This window comes from Apostichopus japonicus, chromosome 14 (genome assembly GCF_037975245.1).
Source record: "Apostichopus japonicus isolate 1M-3 chromosome 14, ASM3797524v1, whole genome shotgun sequence".
Taxonomy (NCBI): Eukaryota; Metazoa; Echinodermata; class Holothuroidea; order Aspidochirotida; family Stichopodidae; genus Apostichopus; species Apostichopus japonicus.
In genome coordinates this window covers 22098586-22113832 of record NC_092574.1, presented here as the reverse complement: position 1 = coordinate 22113832, position 15247 = coordinate 22098586, and the positions used below count along the sequence as shown (strand labels likewise).

Below are 15247 nucleotides of genomic sequence, written 5' to 3'. Positions count from 1 at the left end.
ACTTTCAGGTCAAATGATAGGATACAATTACTCACTGCCTGAGCTGCATTTTTAGTGAATGGGTTAGCAGCGGACATCTGGTAGTTCAGTCTAGAGGGTGTATCACTAATTGTGGAATACATGGAAGCCCTGACGTTGGACTGGAAGTTAGGTCCAAAGCTCTGTGGACGGCTCAGGTTAGCTTGATTAAGAGGACTGGTGCCTTCCCTGCTCTCCAAAGTATCTGTGTACAAAGCATTCACAAAATGATCTTCTAATGAGGGTGTGGTATTTGATCAAAGTTAAGAAAACTCGGTTAATTTTAAAGAAATTCTCAACAAGTGTGAACCTGTTCCTTTACTACATAGATGGAAAGGGTACTTCATTAAATTTGTGATAATGCACCAGAACTACAGCACTGCAAGGAGTTAATGTGTACACTCATGTGACAGCAGGTAAATGCTCAGGGGGTGGGGGCGGGGGTCCGAGGTATACGATGATCATGAGAAGAGAGGGAGTAGCAGGCAATGACCTTTATAGGCTTAATAGGTTATCAATAGCCAAATTTTTGTGATGGGATCATAATTTAACTCATCAGATGAGACTTCAAGTATGCCCTTCTGTATCCAAACTTGGTTAAAACTAGATAAAATTGGTGGGGAGGGGGAGGGTGAGGGGGAGGGCTATACTAATGACACTTACCTCTGATTTGTTTTCTCAAGTGTGGATCCAAATTACAAGTACATGGAAGAAAACACCTCATATCGGAAACACAGAGATCTGAGCTGTGCTTTGTCAGAAATACAACAAAGCCCCTCAAATCCTGGTCCATCTCTAACAATGGTTCATCTTCACGGCTGCAAGGGATGAAGTCTCCCACTCTGCAATGTTAGCCAAGGAGAAATATGATAGGATATAAGAGACGGGAAGAGCAAGATGGATAGCAAAGTAACAATATGAATAATGACAACATTAGCCAATATAAGTAAACCTGTTAACAACAATTACAGTATCAATGATAATAACACAACACCAAATGTGTAAACAACCTCAACACTGATAGAAAAAAAATGACATCAAAAACTATAAATACAAAACTATATACAACAACAAGACAAACAACAAGAACAGATACAGTACAACCAAGTCTCAACAACAACTTTATCAATAAAGGCAACTCAAAATAACACAGATGCCAACAACCAAATCTCAAATAAATGAAATCAGTATTATTTATTGAATGTCAATCAACAACAACAAAATATTATTTAAAAAAAAAGTAAATCCCTGAAAAGCCTACAAATATGCATCTAAAAACTTTTGACTTGACCAAACTTGTAACATAGCATTTGAACAATTTTTCAATCATCTAATTGGGGAAAAAACAAAATACATCCATCAACTAATACCTATTATAATTTTCAATGGGTTTGGGACAATGTCAAAAAAAATTCTTCTTCTCCTGAACCCCAAATAATTTGTTCCTTGCTTTCAATATACCGTCAAGTATACGTAAGAAGTCCTATTCAGACCAACAAACCAGATTTGACAATTTCACTTCAAATTGTACTTGGTGTACTCTGTTTCTGACTGATTCTCTCTGTGTTTTTTCTATATTTGTTTTATTTTATGATATTCTCCTCCTTTTGTTTGTATTTTACCTCTCAAAGACACTCCTGAGTGGAAGTTCTTCTTCCACATCTTCCTGGTTATCTTGGCAAAAGACAATCAACCATGACGTACGATATGGCCATCTCTCAGTCAGGTTTATCCACTGTGCCAAGGTCTTCCACTTGAAGGATGTGTTACTGGCACGTAGGAGGCGAGCTGTGTATGAGAGGGAGAACCCCTGTGAACCTTTGCAAACTAGTAGCCTTGAAGATCATATACAGGAAATGTCACATTCTGTATTAGACATTATAACTAGGTGTGCTACATATGAAGGTTGATTAGAATCCTTCATGTTGGTACTCTTACCACAGACACAATGAATATTAATAATACAAGCTTGTGTCTTTTCCTTTCTTCTACCTTAAACAATAATGCAGTTAATAAAACATGAGTTATCTGACCATATTGGACAATATCTGTATATGACAAAAAGCTGGATAATAAAAATTTTTGTACATTTTTGTCCAGTTTACCGTAGTAATTGTCAGTAAATATAACACTTCCAACAGGAGAAATACAGTATGTGATAACAAAAAATGTCCAGAAGGTGCCATGTAGTTCAGACAACAAAACAAGCTGTATTTATTAATGGGATTTTACATGCACTGGACTGAAGAGAAGAAATAAACAAGGTACTATGCAATTATATAAAGCAGAAGGGTTGATTTGGGTCCAGATATCCCAGTTTTACTGTATTGTGGGTTTAAACAGAAGCTCAGTAAACTCTGTTTTTAATACTTAGAGGAAACTTTACCTGTTAAGTGAACAAGCTTCTTTACTATTGATCTTTGATATATCTGGTAATAAATGAATACTGAGTTCTAAATAATTTAAAGAAACTTGCTGGATTTACAGTTTTTCACACAACTACATGTTACAATGGTTTACTAACTTGACACACGTCTGTAGGTAGCTTTATGTGGACACGGTTAAGCTATTTACACAGTGTTTTACAGAGGAATCATTGTTTCACACAACTACATGTTACAATGGTTTTATACTAACTCGACACTCGTCTGTAGGTAGCTTTATTTGGACATGATTAAGCTATTTACAGTGTTTCACAGAGGAATCATTGTTCCACACAGCTACATGTTAGAAGGGTTTCTTAACTCAACATTCTTAACTCAACATCTTCAGGTAGCTTTATATGGACACGGTTAAGCTATTTCTTTCTATTTATAGCAGCATTCCAACAGCACCGCGGTAACAGACAGAATGTTACCCAACCTGAGGCTGGAATGAGAGTGGTTGGGATATGGAGGGGGCTATTTCATTCCATTTATACCATCAGGTTTATAGAGGGGGCTATTCCAGTTATACCATGATCAGTCAATTAACACACCTGTGATAGATACAATGTTCAGTAGTCTCCTCATGTTTCTTGGGCTGAGGTCGCTGAACTGTTCGTCCGATGCAAGTAACTGGGAGACATCTTTGGTGATGCTACGTTGACGATTCAACGAGGACTGGTCGTTGTTGTCCTTCTTGGAACTCTCCCCGTAAATGGTGGTAACCATGGTAGTCTCATTCTATGAAGTAAAAACATCCAGCAATAAAATCACAGAAACTAATATTAACAACAAAAAGCATCTTTAACAACAACAAACAATTTGCTAGTGTTTGATCACTTATTCTCGTAATATTACAAATACATCAGTATTCACATAATGTTACAAATACATCAGATCATGTATTCTCGTAATATTACAAATACTTAGATCATGTATTCTCGTAACATTACAAAAAAATCAGATCACATATTCTTGTAATATTACAAATACATCAGTATTCTCGAAATGTTACAAATACATAGATCATGTATTCTCGTAATGTTTCAAAAACATCAGATCATGTATGGCCGCATACACATAGTCTTCAGTCATTATGAGGGTACAAATTTACAAAAAGGTAACATAATTGTTACTTTGCAAATTGGTTTCAAAAAAAACATTTAAACATCTCCATGGTACTTTGTTAGCGATTGAACATAATTCTGGATATTATATATATATTTTAAATCACCAATCAGACCAAACCTACTGTTTGTGATATATATATAGACTTAATGAACATATTACTACTGTTTGACTTTACATAATGTCCCTCTTTGCGAAAATCATAATCGCATATTGCATTTTTTTCTATAAACAAGAGAAACCTTATTTTCCCACTAGCATGGATAGAAAAAGAGGGAAAATAATTACAAAGTTTTAGAAAAGCAGACTTTGGTCTTCAATGTAACTATTTAAGGCATAAACTGATTTTGTAATATAATATGGCTACTTGCCTTCTCTTAAGAAAATGCATAATAAACTGTTTACATTGGAAGTCTTTATACACCTCATAGATTGCATCTGGACACTTGTTTTGATTGGCTGGTTATACCAAAAGTAATCTTTGTAATGTAGGGTCAAAACAATTAGACAAGATATTGGCAAAAAGTGATAATTGCAAAGGATCCCTTGGCCACCTTAAGGGAAAAGGGGGATCACCAAGCAGGGTAAAAGGGATTGAATGTAAGGACCAGGTAGTAAACGAATCGGTAAAATATAAAAGCAGAAAGGAAAATGAAGAGCTCAGATTGCACTGACTAAAGAAGATTGTTGTACCACCTCCCTCCTTGATTTCAACACCAATGAAAGTACATTTATAGTAAGTAATTAATAAGTCAGGTCATAATCCGGTCATATTTCATTGTAATATTAAATAAATTGAAAAGCGTTGTAACTTTGAAATTGAAGACTTGTTTTTTACTTTGCTTTGCTATTTTTTGTAACAAAACTTTATAGTCAATCTAAAGATCTACATAAAGTGAGAAAATGAAGTTATATGAGAGCAAATATTTTATAAAAATTAAATTCAAAATGCTGCTTTATGGCCACCTTGCCGATTGTAAGCTAGCAGTTGGTTCCAATGGAATAATGGCCAAATGATTGGTTTTTCCATAGCATCAGAGAAGCATGTTAACTTATATGGAGATGCTGACCACATGACTACCTGTAAGCTAAAGGGGTCAAAACAGGTCACGGTTCTATTTTGCTGTGTTGAATCTGTTCAAACAGAACTGACAGTTTATACTTTCCGTAAAATTCTTCATCACTTATCAAATATACATCATATTTGTTTAAAACATGTACAAGAATTATTTTACACAAAAACTTTTGATTTTATTTGTGATGATTTTTATGAAACTTTTTTGATACTTTTAATCAGAGGAGCAAAACAAAGGATTATATAATTCTTCAATAGCTGCTATTCCTTGTAGGGTTGTCTGTCTGTTATAACTAATTTATTATCAAAAATTGAGAGAAATGCTAAGGGGTCTAAATAGAACAGTACTAAACTTTTCTATTTCTCTCTATAAAGTATTTTTTATGCTTAGCTTTGTCTCTTCTTCACCCCCCCAAATCTCCACCTCCCTGGGGGTTTAGTAAACTAGATGTGCAAAATGCAGCAGGCTTCTGTCCCAAATTTATGCAGTACCTAGAAACACAAATTACGAAGACCTTGAAGAATGATGGATGGATAAGACTAACCTCTGATAATTTCAAAGCAAATCTTTACTTGTGAAGGATAAAAGCCTATTTCTTTTAGGCAGTGAGGAAGTGTCTCGGAAGTAAGCGGATAAAGTTATAAATAGAAACAGGAACAACGACCGGAGCTTGGAGCATCGGATAGGCTTCGGCTTTTAATGCTGTTACCATGGTTATGTATCTGTGTCAATGACTGCTTTAGATCGACAACTGATGCATTCACCCTCCAGTCATGTTCCAGACATACACATTAAAGGGGATTTGAGGGTATGTCGGGGGTTTGGCATGTATCAGCAAACTTTTGTTCAAGACCACAACCATATTGTACTTAAACATTGGAAAAATCAGACGTTTGTCTCATCTAGCCACAAGTTGATGGATGAATTCGTCGCTCAGAAATATAATTGTGTTGGTTTTCCGGACATTGCTATCTGCATTGACCACATTTGAATTTAAAACAAAGGATTTCAGGAAGCTGCAAAATATTGTTACATATATTCGACCTCCCATTGGGGAGTGAGGGAGGGGGGGTGGAATCTGTCATTTGAAAACAAATAAAAACAAATGTCTTAAAAATGAAGTGGTGTACAAATGTAAAGCAAAAGTGTCGACAACGGTAAATTAAAAAGAATGATTTTAAGCCAATAGTAAGGTGCTTTAAAAATATGATGCTAACCTACAAAGGCAACCAATGATGACAGGCAAAGTAAAGCTACAAGCTCATGCAGTGATTGATTACACTTTCAACACCAACGTCATCAACGGAGCCAAGCTTGCTGATAAGCAATGAACAACATGCGATGTAAATCAGGGAGTACTCCATCAATAACTTCCCAAAGCAAAATCCACATGCTTTGGTTTTAGTTGCCAGGCACGATTACGTTTAAGGTTCGAATTGGCAAAGTGTCTGGTCTAACATGAGATTTATCGGTCACTAACCTGCCAAAAATCTATCCTTGTATAAACTGTGGGGTTTCTTGGGGGGGGGGGGGAATGAGGGGGATAGAATGTTCCTCCACAATTCACTATTGGAAAGCAAAGAAAAAAAAAAAGGGAACTAAAAGGAACGAAAGAATGGTTTCAGATATCCTTTCTACTTCTCAGTTGTTTGATTTTTGACAATCCACAACTTAAAACTTATTGTTGTATTTTTTGGTTGTTGCATTGTTGCATGAATATTGCTGGCATGTCTATTCATGCATTATAGAAATGATCAATATTTTTGCTGCTGTCTGTCTTTCACCTCATAATTTCTGTAATTTCACAGCCTTAATAAAACAAAATGACCTATCAACCCTTGGAAGCAGAATATTATGATACCAGAAAACAAAACCAGATCAAACCAAACAGCAAAAAAAAAGAAAAAGGGGGGGGGGCAAGCTCAAGGAATGATGCATTTAACTGAAGGGTAGGCAATGTTTGTTTAATAGAATTGTTTGCTAGCAGGGATTCATGCAAGGAGAGGGACGTAGGAGGGGTTTCACGTTACCCTTCTCCATTCAAAACCAGCTTTGTCAATCTTTGGTGGTGAAGCCTCTATTTCAGGTATTTCAGGGATACAGGGTAGATGTAGGTGATTTGACCCTGGGCCATCCTGCTGGTAAAGAAAGGTAATATCTGTAGTAACCATGACGACAACAACCATCCTTTTTTTTTCGATACCACAGCAGGCATGTTGTCTGTTACCAGATGACATCATCATTTAATGGGAGGAAATTATTTGATTTTCAACATAAAATATTTGCAGTGTTGGACAGGGGTAGATGGAGATAGGAGAATGAATGAGAGGAAAAATATTTCGGACACTTTTAACAAGTAAACGAGAGACTTTACATCTTTTAACTGTGCCTTAGCATGACTTCAATAAAAAAGGGTTCGTGTACTTCTTGTGGTAAGCCGCAAAGTTTTCCTTTTTTTCCGTAGGGGATGAGGATCGCCCTACTTTTGAAGTCTCTCATTAAAATCGCATTTATTAGTATATTTTGCCTCTGGTGACAATTAGATATCGGTGAGCAAACACCGCTGCTAGGGCTAGGGACTCTTAAAAGTGCTCTAGAAGGAGATGATTAAGTCCTTTTTGAAGAGACAAAGCTTTCCAAGCTTCATCATCACGGCTTGGAGGTGTATTAATGACGGGGGGGGGAGGAAAAATACAGTTTAAAATCAAATATCAGCAAACAAGATGGCAAACATAACTAAATGGAAGCTTAAAGCTAGAATGAGGATTTGACAAAAAAAATAAAAATAATAATAATATACTTCATGGACTGTGTGACCTTGGAAATGAAATGAATAAAAAAAATCAATCATAAAAAAGGAAAAATGAAGAAGAAAAAAACCCAAGAAGATCCAATGAGAACTGGAATAGGAATGGAATGGTTCAAGGGTACTTGAAATGAACTGAACATGAAACACTGGTGCATACATGCGTATGTTCATCTAGCCCACAGAAGTCCTGTTTCGTCGTCACGGCAACTGCGGACATGCCTCTGTAACATTCATGTCTTTTCGGACGAATGTTACCATTGTTTTGTGAGTTGAGATTAATGGCAGATGGATGGATGGATATTATGAGTATCATGAACAAAATGAAAGGAAATTCTGATAAAGATGATATAAATGATGGTTTAATGCCAAAACAGTCAATATTAATAATGAACTCGTGCAATAAACAAAAACTTCAGAGTAACCGTATCTCTTTGTGTTTATGAATACTTGATTACCACCCATGCAAGCTGAAGCATACATCTATGTTTTGCTACGGGCAAGATACCAGCTGACTAAAACTGAACTGATTTGCTTCTGCCTTTTACCAAACTGTCCTTCAAATTTGTCATGAGGTATATTACCAGAATTTGTTCAATTATTAGATGCATTTTGCTCTGTGTATTGATTCATATTCATATTCGTTTTGATGATCAAGAAAGGAAGACAACTCTACCGACACTTAAAAAACCAGGATTCAGCCATCAAATGCAATCCAGCATGGATTTGCACTAGCGTCTAAAAACAACTGTAAATACAGGTCTATGTTTTTTTTGTAGTAAGAAACAATTTTCACTTTTCTTTACGGATAAAACATTGAAACTTAAAAGGGGACAGTTTTACATGGCTACGATGACATGTTGTTTCAACTCATGACCAGAAAAATAATTTGTGACTTTTTGGACATTTGTGCTCTGACATCAATTAACGGATGCTGCCATACCTTGGGTGTTTCGGGACTGACGTGGTTCTGCGTGGGCACTGTCATCGACTCCCTGATCCTGGCACCGACCTCCAGGTAGAACGGAAGATGGATCAGATTGCGGAGATAATCGTAGCCTCGGATCTGAGCGTCTCGGAAGACCGAGTGCAGATTGGAGTCTATTGCTTTTGTGATTATATACGGATCCACCACGAGGTTCACGATGAACGGTCTCCTGGGCGCCGTGAACAATGTTTTGATGGCGTCTAACATTCTCAATATTTGCTCCTGCTCGCAGCTGTCTAACCCATCCACAAAGATGACCATTCTGGTCTGCCTGTTCTGGAAAGCGTCGATGCATTCCACCAGGTCGGCTAGAGAATCGGCCTCCGATTTCAACCGGTGCAGAAACTGCTCCTGTTTCATGTTGGTGGCGCTCTGGGCGACGCGGCCGAGCCGAGTGTGGGCGGGGTACAGTAACTGGTAGACCATCTCAGTGATATTAACACTGTTCAGTAATATTGCAATCAGGACGATGCCCGACAAAACACAGAGCGGAATACGGAGGTGAGCGTAGTCCTTGGATAAAAGATACAGGTATAGTAAGATGAGGCTCGCCACGATACAACACAGGACTGAACAGGTGAAGACAAATCGAGGGATGCAGCAAACACGTTTTAGTCTGGGTTTATCTGATGGAGAAACAAAAATAAACATATGAGGCAAGATTTTAAATGTCTGGTATCTTGCAAAACACAAGGGTGATTTTGTAATAGAGTTCCAATTACCTCCCCAACCCTAAGCCATCCTACCCCCATCCATTACCCATCCTAACCCCATCCATATCCCAAACCCAATCCCATCCTTCAACCATCGATATCCCATCCTGATCTCCCCCATCCCTATCCCATCCTACCTCAACCCTATCCCTACCTAATCCCCATCCATATTCCATCTTACCCCACCCCCATCCATACCTCATCCGACCCCCATCCCTATCCCATCCTACCCCCAACCCTATCCCATCCTAACCCCCATCCTTATCCCATCCTACCCCAATCTATACCCCATCCTACCCCCTATCCCATCCTACCCCCAACCCAATCCCATCCTAACCCCATCCATATCCCATACTACCCCTCATCCATACCCCACCCATATCCCATCCTACCCCATGCATATCCCATCCTACCCCCTTATCCATATCCCATCTTAACCTCCCCCAACACTATCCCATCCTAACCCCATCCATTTCCCATCGTACCATCCCCCTCCAACCTAAGAAGCATGCTTTATGGTATCATCACACAGACATTTTGTATTATTTTAGTATTGAAAAAAAACTTCCACCAAAAGGATGTGAATACAGGGAGATTCAGACAGATGAAACTCCAAGGCTAAAAATGTGTTGTGGAACTTCTAAAAGGAAGAGGGTATAAAAGAACCTAGAGAGGGTCACTGGGGTGGGAGGGGAGGTGCACAGTGCAAGAAAGTTATCAGTTTGTATGCTACGTAGGTCAGAGTGCATATGTATAGGAGACATGTAAGGGTGGAAATGATGTAAAAGAAACACTGACAGTTTGCCATTTTTGAATTAACAGAGTAAAGAGCTGGTCATGTTTTTTTTTACGACTGATGACACTGGAATTATGATGATACCACTAAAGTACTCTTATCATGAGATGATACCACTGACAACAAAATGGTAACTGTGATATCACTACTTGAGTGATATCACTCAACATTACTACTTGAGTGATATCATTCAACATCACTACTGGAGTGATATCACTCAACATCACTACTTGAGTGATATCACTCAACATCACTACTTGAGTGATATCACTCAACATTACTACTTGAGTGATATCACTCAACATCACTACTTGAGTGATATCTCTCAACATCACTACTTGAGTGATATCATTCAACATCACTACTTGAGTGATATCTCTCAACATCACTACTTGAGTGATATCACTCAACATCTGAAGTCTCTTAAAGACACTGGTGAGGGTCGAAGGGGTTGTTACCTTCTTCCGGTTTCGTCTTGACCACCTGGTGGAGACGAGCAGCCAAGAAACCAAGTTTCTTCTCCACAGATCTGCTGATAGATGCAAGGGTATGGGCCAAAGGGGCCTCACCTCCTAGATGGGACAGCTGCAATGGTTCACCAAATATGAACCTACAATGAAAGAAAAAAAATTGTTCAATATAAAGAAGATAAAAACCACTGAATGTATCATGAACGCTTGAGATTATCCACGACTGTAAAATTGCACATGATGATGATGAAAAGGCCTGAGATAAATTAGGAGTGCATTAATAGGTGTACTGTAATATTGTACCTGATTGGCAGTGCTTTGACAGTGGCATTATCTTTAGGATATGGTGGGTTACAGAAACAGAGCTCCCCCAGAAGCTGGAGGTAGTTGAGCTGTCTGGCCAGCCAGACACTCAAGGTGTTTGAACCTCGCCACTTCCTGCGGTGACCGTAGTAAATTAATCCTGGGGCGGGTGAAAGGAGAGAGAAATGTTGTAAAAAAAAATAAGAAAACCTCCTCGGGGCTAGAGCAATATAACACAACAGATGATCTTCAGCTTTTAGACGAATCGATGAAAACAAAGCAAATCAATATTTCCCTTCTGAAACTTACTTTATACAAAAACAGAGACACGCATAAAAATCCTGACTAAAATGATGAGACAAGTTCACCACCGATTTTTTTATTTCTTTGCATTTCGCATGATTGATTACGAAAATTATCGAACAGGGATCCCACTACTTGCATATATAACATGACACATTTGTGGTCAAATCAGACTGATCCAATGCAAAAACCATGAGAGTATATCTCTCCAGGGGTACTGCCTCCCAGGCCACTACAGCATGAGAAATAAAATTACAACTTATTCAGAGGTAATTGTCTTCTCAGATGTTACAGAAAGTATTAATTTATCTGCAAATTTCATCTAAACTATAATCATTCATCGGTTCAGGAGCAATGTCTGTTAAATAGCAGGCGAGAAAAAATGACATTTTTATTAGTTCATTAGTTTTACATGTTTTTCCTCTCTTTTCTTTGTTCATTAACATGTCACAAAGGTTTGAGACAATAAGTATAAACTTTTCACCATACAAGCCTCTTCAACTGGGAATAAACTTTCCTAAACGTAAATAAAGTAAGATGAGGTTTTAGGTCAAAATGAAGGAAAACTGGTATGTATGAAAAACAAATACTCACCTAAAATGGCTAGTAAAGTTAAAAATATGGTTACAAATGTTACAACTGCTGGTAAAGGCTTTCTGGTCGTGAAAACAACCAAGGTGGCCATTAAACTGCTGAATACTGCAACTAATGCCACCACGGTGACGGAGAAAGCAAACTGTGGTTTCGTGTCCTGCTGCGTAAATTGACACATTTCATCTGCAAAGATATGGAAGAAAAAGAAGAATAAAATCTGCCAGAATGGGAAGAATTTATAGCCTAAGAGGTATTTGTGTCTACTAGACAAAAAAAGCAAAAACAGACATAAAGAGGTTGTATAATGCTTGTTTGCATTTAAAAAAAGTTCACTTGTCCATACCCTCTATCCCTTCTCCACCACCCACCCACCCACCCACCCACCCAACTCCCCTCACTACCCCATTTATTCTCCTTCCACCAGCTATCATGTATTCAAACAGCAGTTTTGTACGGCAATCGTGTCCGGTGAATGTAAACACTGTAGTCAGTCACATGGATAAGAAAGACCCTCCCCCCCACTCTCATCCTCATGCAAATTAATATTTATACCACAGGGATGTAAGTGCAGCCCAAAAAAAAACCGGAAAAAATATTCGGAGACCCCAGGTGAATGCCGTCCTAACACATCCTACTCCTAGCTCTGACTACTTACACACTATCGTTATGTTAGGCTAGCTCAGAAGTATTAGCGCTAACACATCTTACCCCTAGTTCTTACTACTTACACACTATCGTTATGTTAGGCTAGCTCAAAGTTACGAATACGTCGCAGCGAACTACGGAATAAAAAACAGTCTCACATTCGAATGCGATCACAAATATCGACTTTCATTTGCGTATCCCGTAGATTTCCGCCGCTCACAAATCTCACAAGCGCTAATTCCAAAACTTATGTCGAGCACCAGCAGTTACGAAGATATTAATTAGCAGTCCAATCAACATGAATTAGGCAAGGTTTTTCAACGACAGAAATGAGCTATAGCGATTTGAAGTTCGCACGTACGCAACGATATTCACATGGCACAATGTTGTACAGTGCAATGCGATGATGCGAAACTGGAAATGGTATTTTGAGTGATCGATGAGTGAAAATTGAAGTTAGCTTGCTACAACGGGCCAGGCATTTTTGCCGCGTTGTGTCTTTGATATTCGAACAATTTTGTGGAACTTTATTGGAATTTAAAAAAATCCGGAAGACTTATTGGAATTAAAAAAAAAACCGGATTTCCGTAAAAATCCGGAAGACTTACATCCCTGATACCATAACTATTTGTAGATGATCAAAAAATTTTCATTTAAGGGAGAACAACAAAAAAAGGCAATCACTACTCACTTTGCAACTTTTTGAGAATAAAAGATTTGCCGCTCCCCCATTTTGCATACAGGCCGACAGTGATTGGAGGGGTAAGTGTGGGTTCACTAAGGATGTCCGCCAAAGAGCTACTGCAGAGGTCACTCAGTTCACCATCAGCCTCCTCAACTGGACTAAAACTCCCTAAAGATGAAACAAAAGACAAAAGTTACAGGGCATGGTGGTTCAAGTGCAGTATTATTTCAAGTGTAGCAATGTTTGTGTGTGCGGGGGGAGGGGAAGGGGCATATGTGGAGGGGTGGGGCAAGTTAGTTAGAACACACTGACATAAAGGAAAAAGTGTAATAACATAATCACATCATAAGTGTTTCTATGCAGTAACCTTTGCAATATATTTATATATGGGTACTATCTCTGTCACATATGAAGAAGACTTGGTCAGTGTGTGGTTATGTTGTTTCAACTTACAGTTAGAACTTTCAGAAACAGCAGTATATATCTCAAACCTATAGTCATTTGTTAGATTAAACTTCACGACTTTCAACAACTATCTGACCAGAAACCAATCTACAGGATAACAAAATTACTCAACAACCTGGATTTCTGAAACGCACTCAAGCCAAATGAAGAATCGATAAATCATTTGCTACCTCCTCGAAGAATCAAAGAGAGACCCCTTAACCCCCCTAGGACCCCTACATCTCATTTCCTTGGCCGCAATAAACTAACATCAGGCTTGGTTCAAAGAACCTAACCAATTAAGGAAATGAAACACTATAAGGAGAAAGGTCTCTAGCTGCAACAATGCCCAAGACGAAAGAAATATTTCACTCACTTGCACCAAATATCTGCGTCAGTATACCTTTCTGGTGGTTGCAATCAATGTTATAGGGCGTCTCCCCATCCTTGTTCGGCTTGTAGAGCAACCGGCTATTCTTTGGATTTCTGAGCAACAATTCGCAAATCTTTTTATCCCTGAATCTGATGGCTATGTGAAGTGCAGTGTCTCCACACTGAAGCAGAAAGGAAAAGAAGATTTAGAACAGCATGAACTGAAATTTGGCTTTGCACTATTATAAGATGAAAAACAGAACTTCAAAGGTTCAATTTGTATTGATACAAGCTAACATTGGACGATTAAAATTTTAACATTATGACATAAATATTACAAGCATTGAATTATGGAATAGCTGTATTAGGCAAGTTTGAGGCAAGCTGTATTAGGCTATCACTGCTTAATCCCAGTAACTGCTACAACCCAGCAACTGCTACAGTTAATCACTGCTAAAGCCCAGTAACTGCTTCAACCCAATCACTGCTACTGGCCAATCACTGCTATAGCCCAGTAACTGCTATAGCCCAATGACTGCTACAGTAACACTGCTATAGCCCAGTAACTGCTAAAGCCCCAAAACTGTCATAGCCTAATAACTGCTATAGATTGTGCATTTGTGTAGCAGTTTACCCATAGCAATTTGGTATGTGATACTGCATTCATTATTACTTGATACATCACATCCACTACCAATACCCCCTGAGTGAGTTCACAGTTATATTACAAGTGTGAACCAAGAGAGTAGAATTCCTAAAGCTCATGGATTCTGAAACCAGTTTACATCCAGAAAGAACCAGTTAGGATCGAAAATATTCTCGTTCCAATTTAGCTCATCTCAAGGGCATTCACGAGAAAGACTTGCTTCAGTGACTCGATTTCATTACTTCCGATCAAAAGCAGAGAATTTTGCTCGCTATGGGAATGCTTGCATATATATACTGATTGCTGTTACTTATCCCTTTCACTATCAGCCCTGCCAAAATCACTGGTGCAAAGACAAATGAGTACTGTCTCTCTCTAACCAACTGTTTGTTTGCTATAATTGGCACAAACACCCAAAAAAAGAAGGAGCAAAATCTAGGGGTATTTTGATTGTTACAGATATGCAGATACTGAGTGTATGATGATGAATGATTACAGAGAAAACTGTCTCTAAATAACAGAGATACTGTCAAAATGAGAGACAGAATGAAACTGTTCTGTCTATTCCTATTGCATGTTATCCACAGATTGACTGCATCCATCTCAAATACATGAGGAAAAACACAATGATAAATACATCTTCCCTTGCCATATATTCCAACTCGCACACTTCGTTCCTCCAACAAACTGTATTTAACTGTTCCTAAACCACGCTTGAAGACCTATGGTTACAGAAGCTTTGAATACTCTGGCTCTTATCTCTGGAACAAGTTACTAGATCACATTCGAACATGCTCTAAACTTTCTACATTCAAAAGTCTACTTAAGACCCATCTT

At 38.3% G+C, this 15247-nt stretch overlaps 1 protein-coding gene across 8 annotated transcripts in view; it reads right to left on the bottom strand.

Annotated features, from left to right (window-relative positions):
• LOC139979360 (kinase D-interacting substrate of 220 kDa B-like) overlaps positions 1 to 15247 on the bottom strand; it is a 143696-nt gene that overhangs the window by 8271 nt on the left and 120178 nt on the right. For 6 of the 8 annotated variants that reach the window (XM_071990069.1, XM_071990070.1, XM_071990071.1 and 3 more), the window contains 11 exons: positions 13769 to 13946; positions 12955 to 13116; positions 11619 to 11801; positions 10722 to 10881; positions 10407 to 10558; positions 8395 to 9065; positions 6676 to 6783; positions 2996 to 3182; positions 1641 to 1806; positions 682 to 860; positions 36 to 223 (listed from right to left, as the gene is read on the bottom strand). In XM_071990069.1, coding sequence (XP_071846170.1) covers positions 36 to 223; positions 682 to 860; positions 1641 to 1806; positions 2996 to 3182; positions 6676 to 6783; positions 8395 to 9065; positions 10407 to 10558; positions 10722 to 10881; positions 11619 to 11801; positions 12955 to 13116; positions 13769 to 13946 — 2334 coding nt within the window. The remainder of the gene's footprint in view (positions 1 to 35; positions 224 to 681; positions 861 to 1640; positions 1807 to 2995; positions 3183 to 6675; positions 6784 to 8394; positions 9066 to 10406; positions 10559 to 10721; positions 10882 to 11618; positions 11802 to 12954; positions 13117 to 13768; positions 13947 to 15247) is intronic. The other 2 variants (XM_071990067.1, XM_071990068.1) reach the window with 2 other exon arrangements.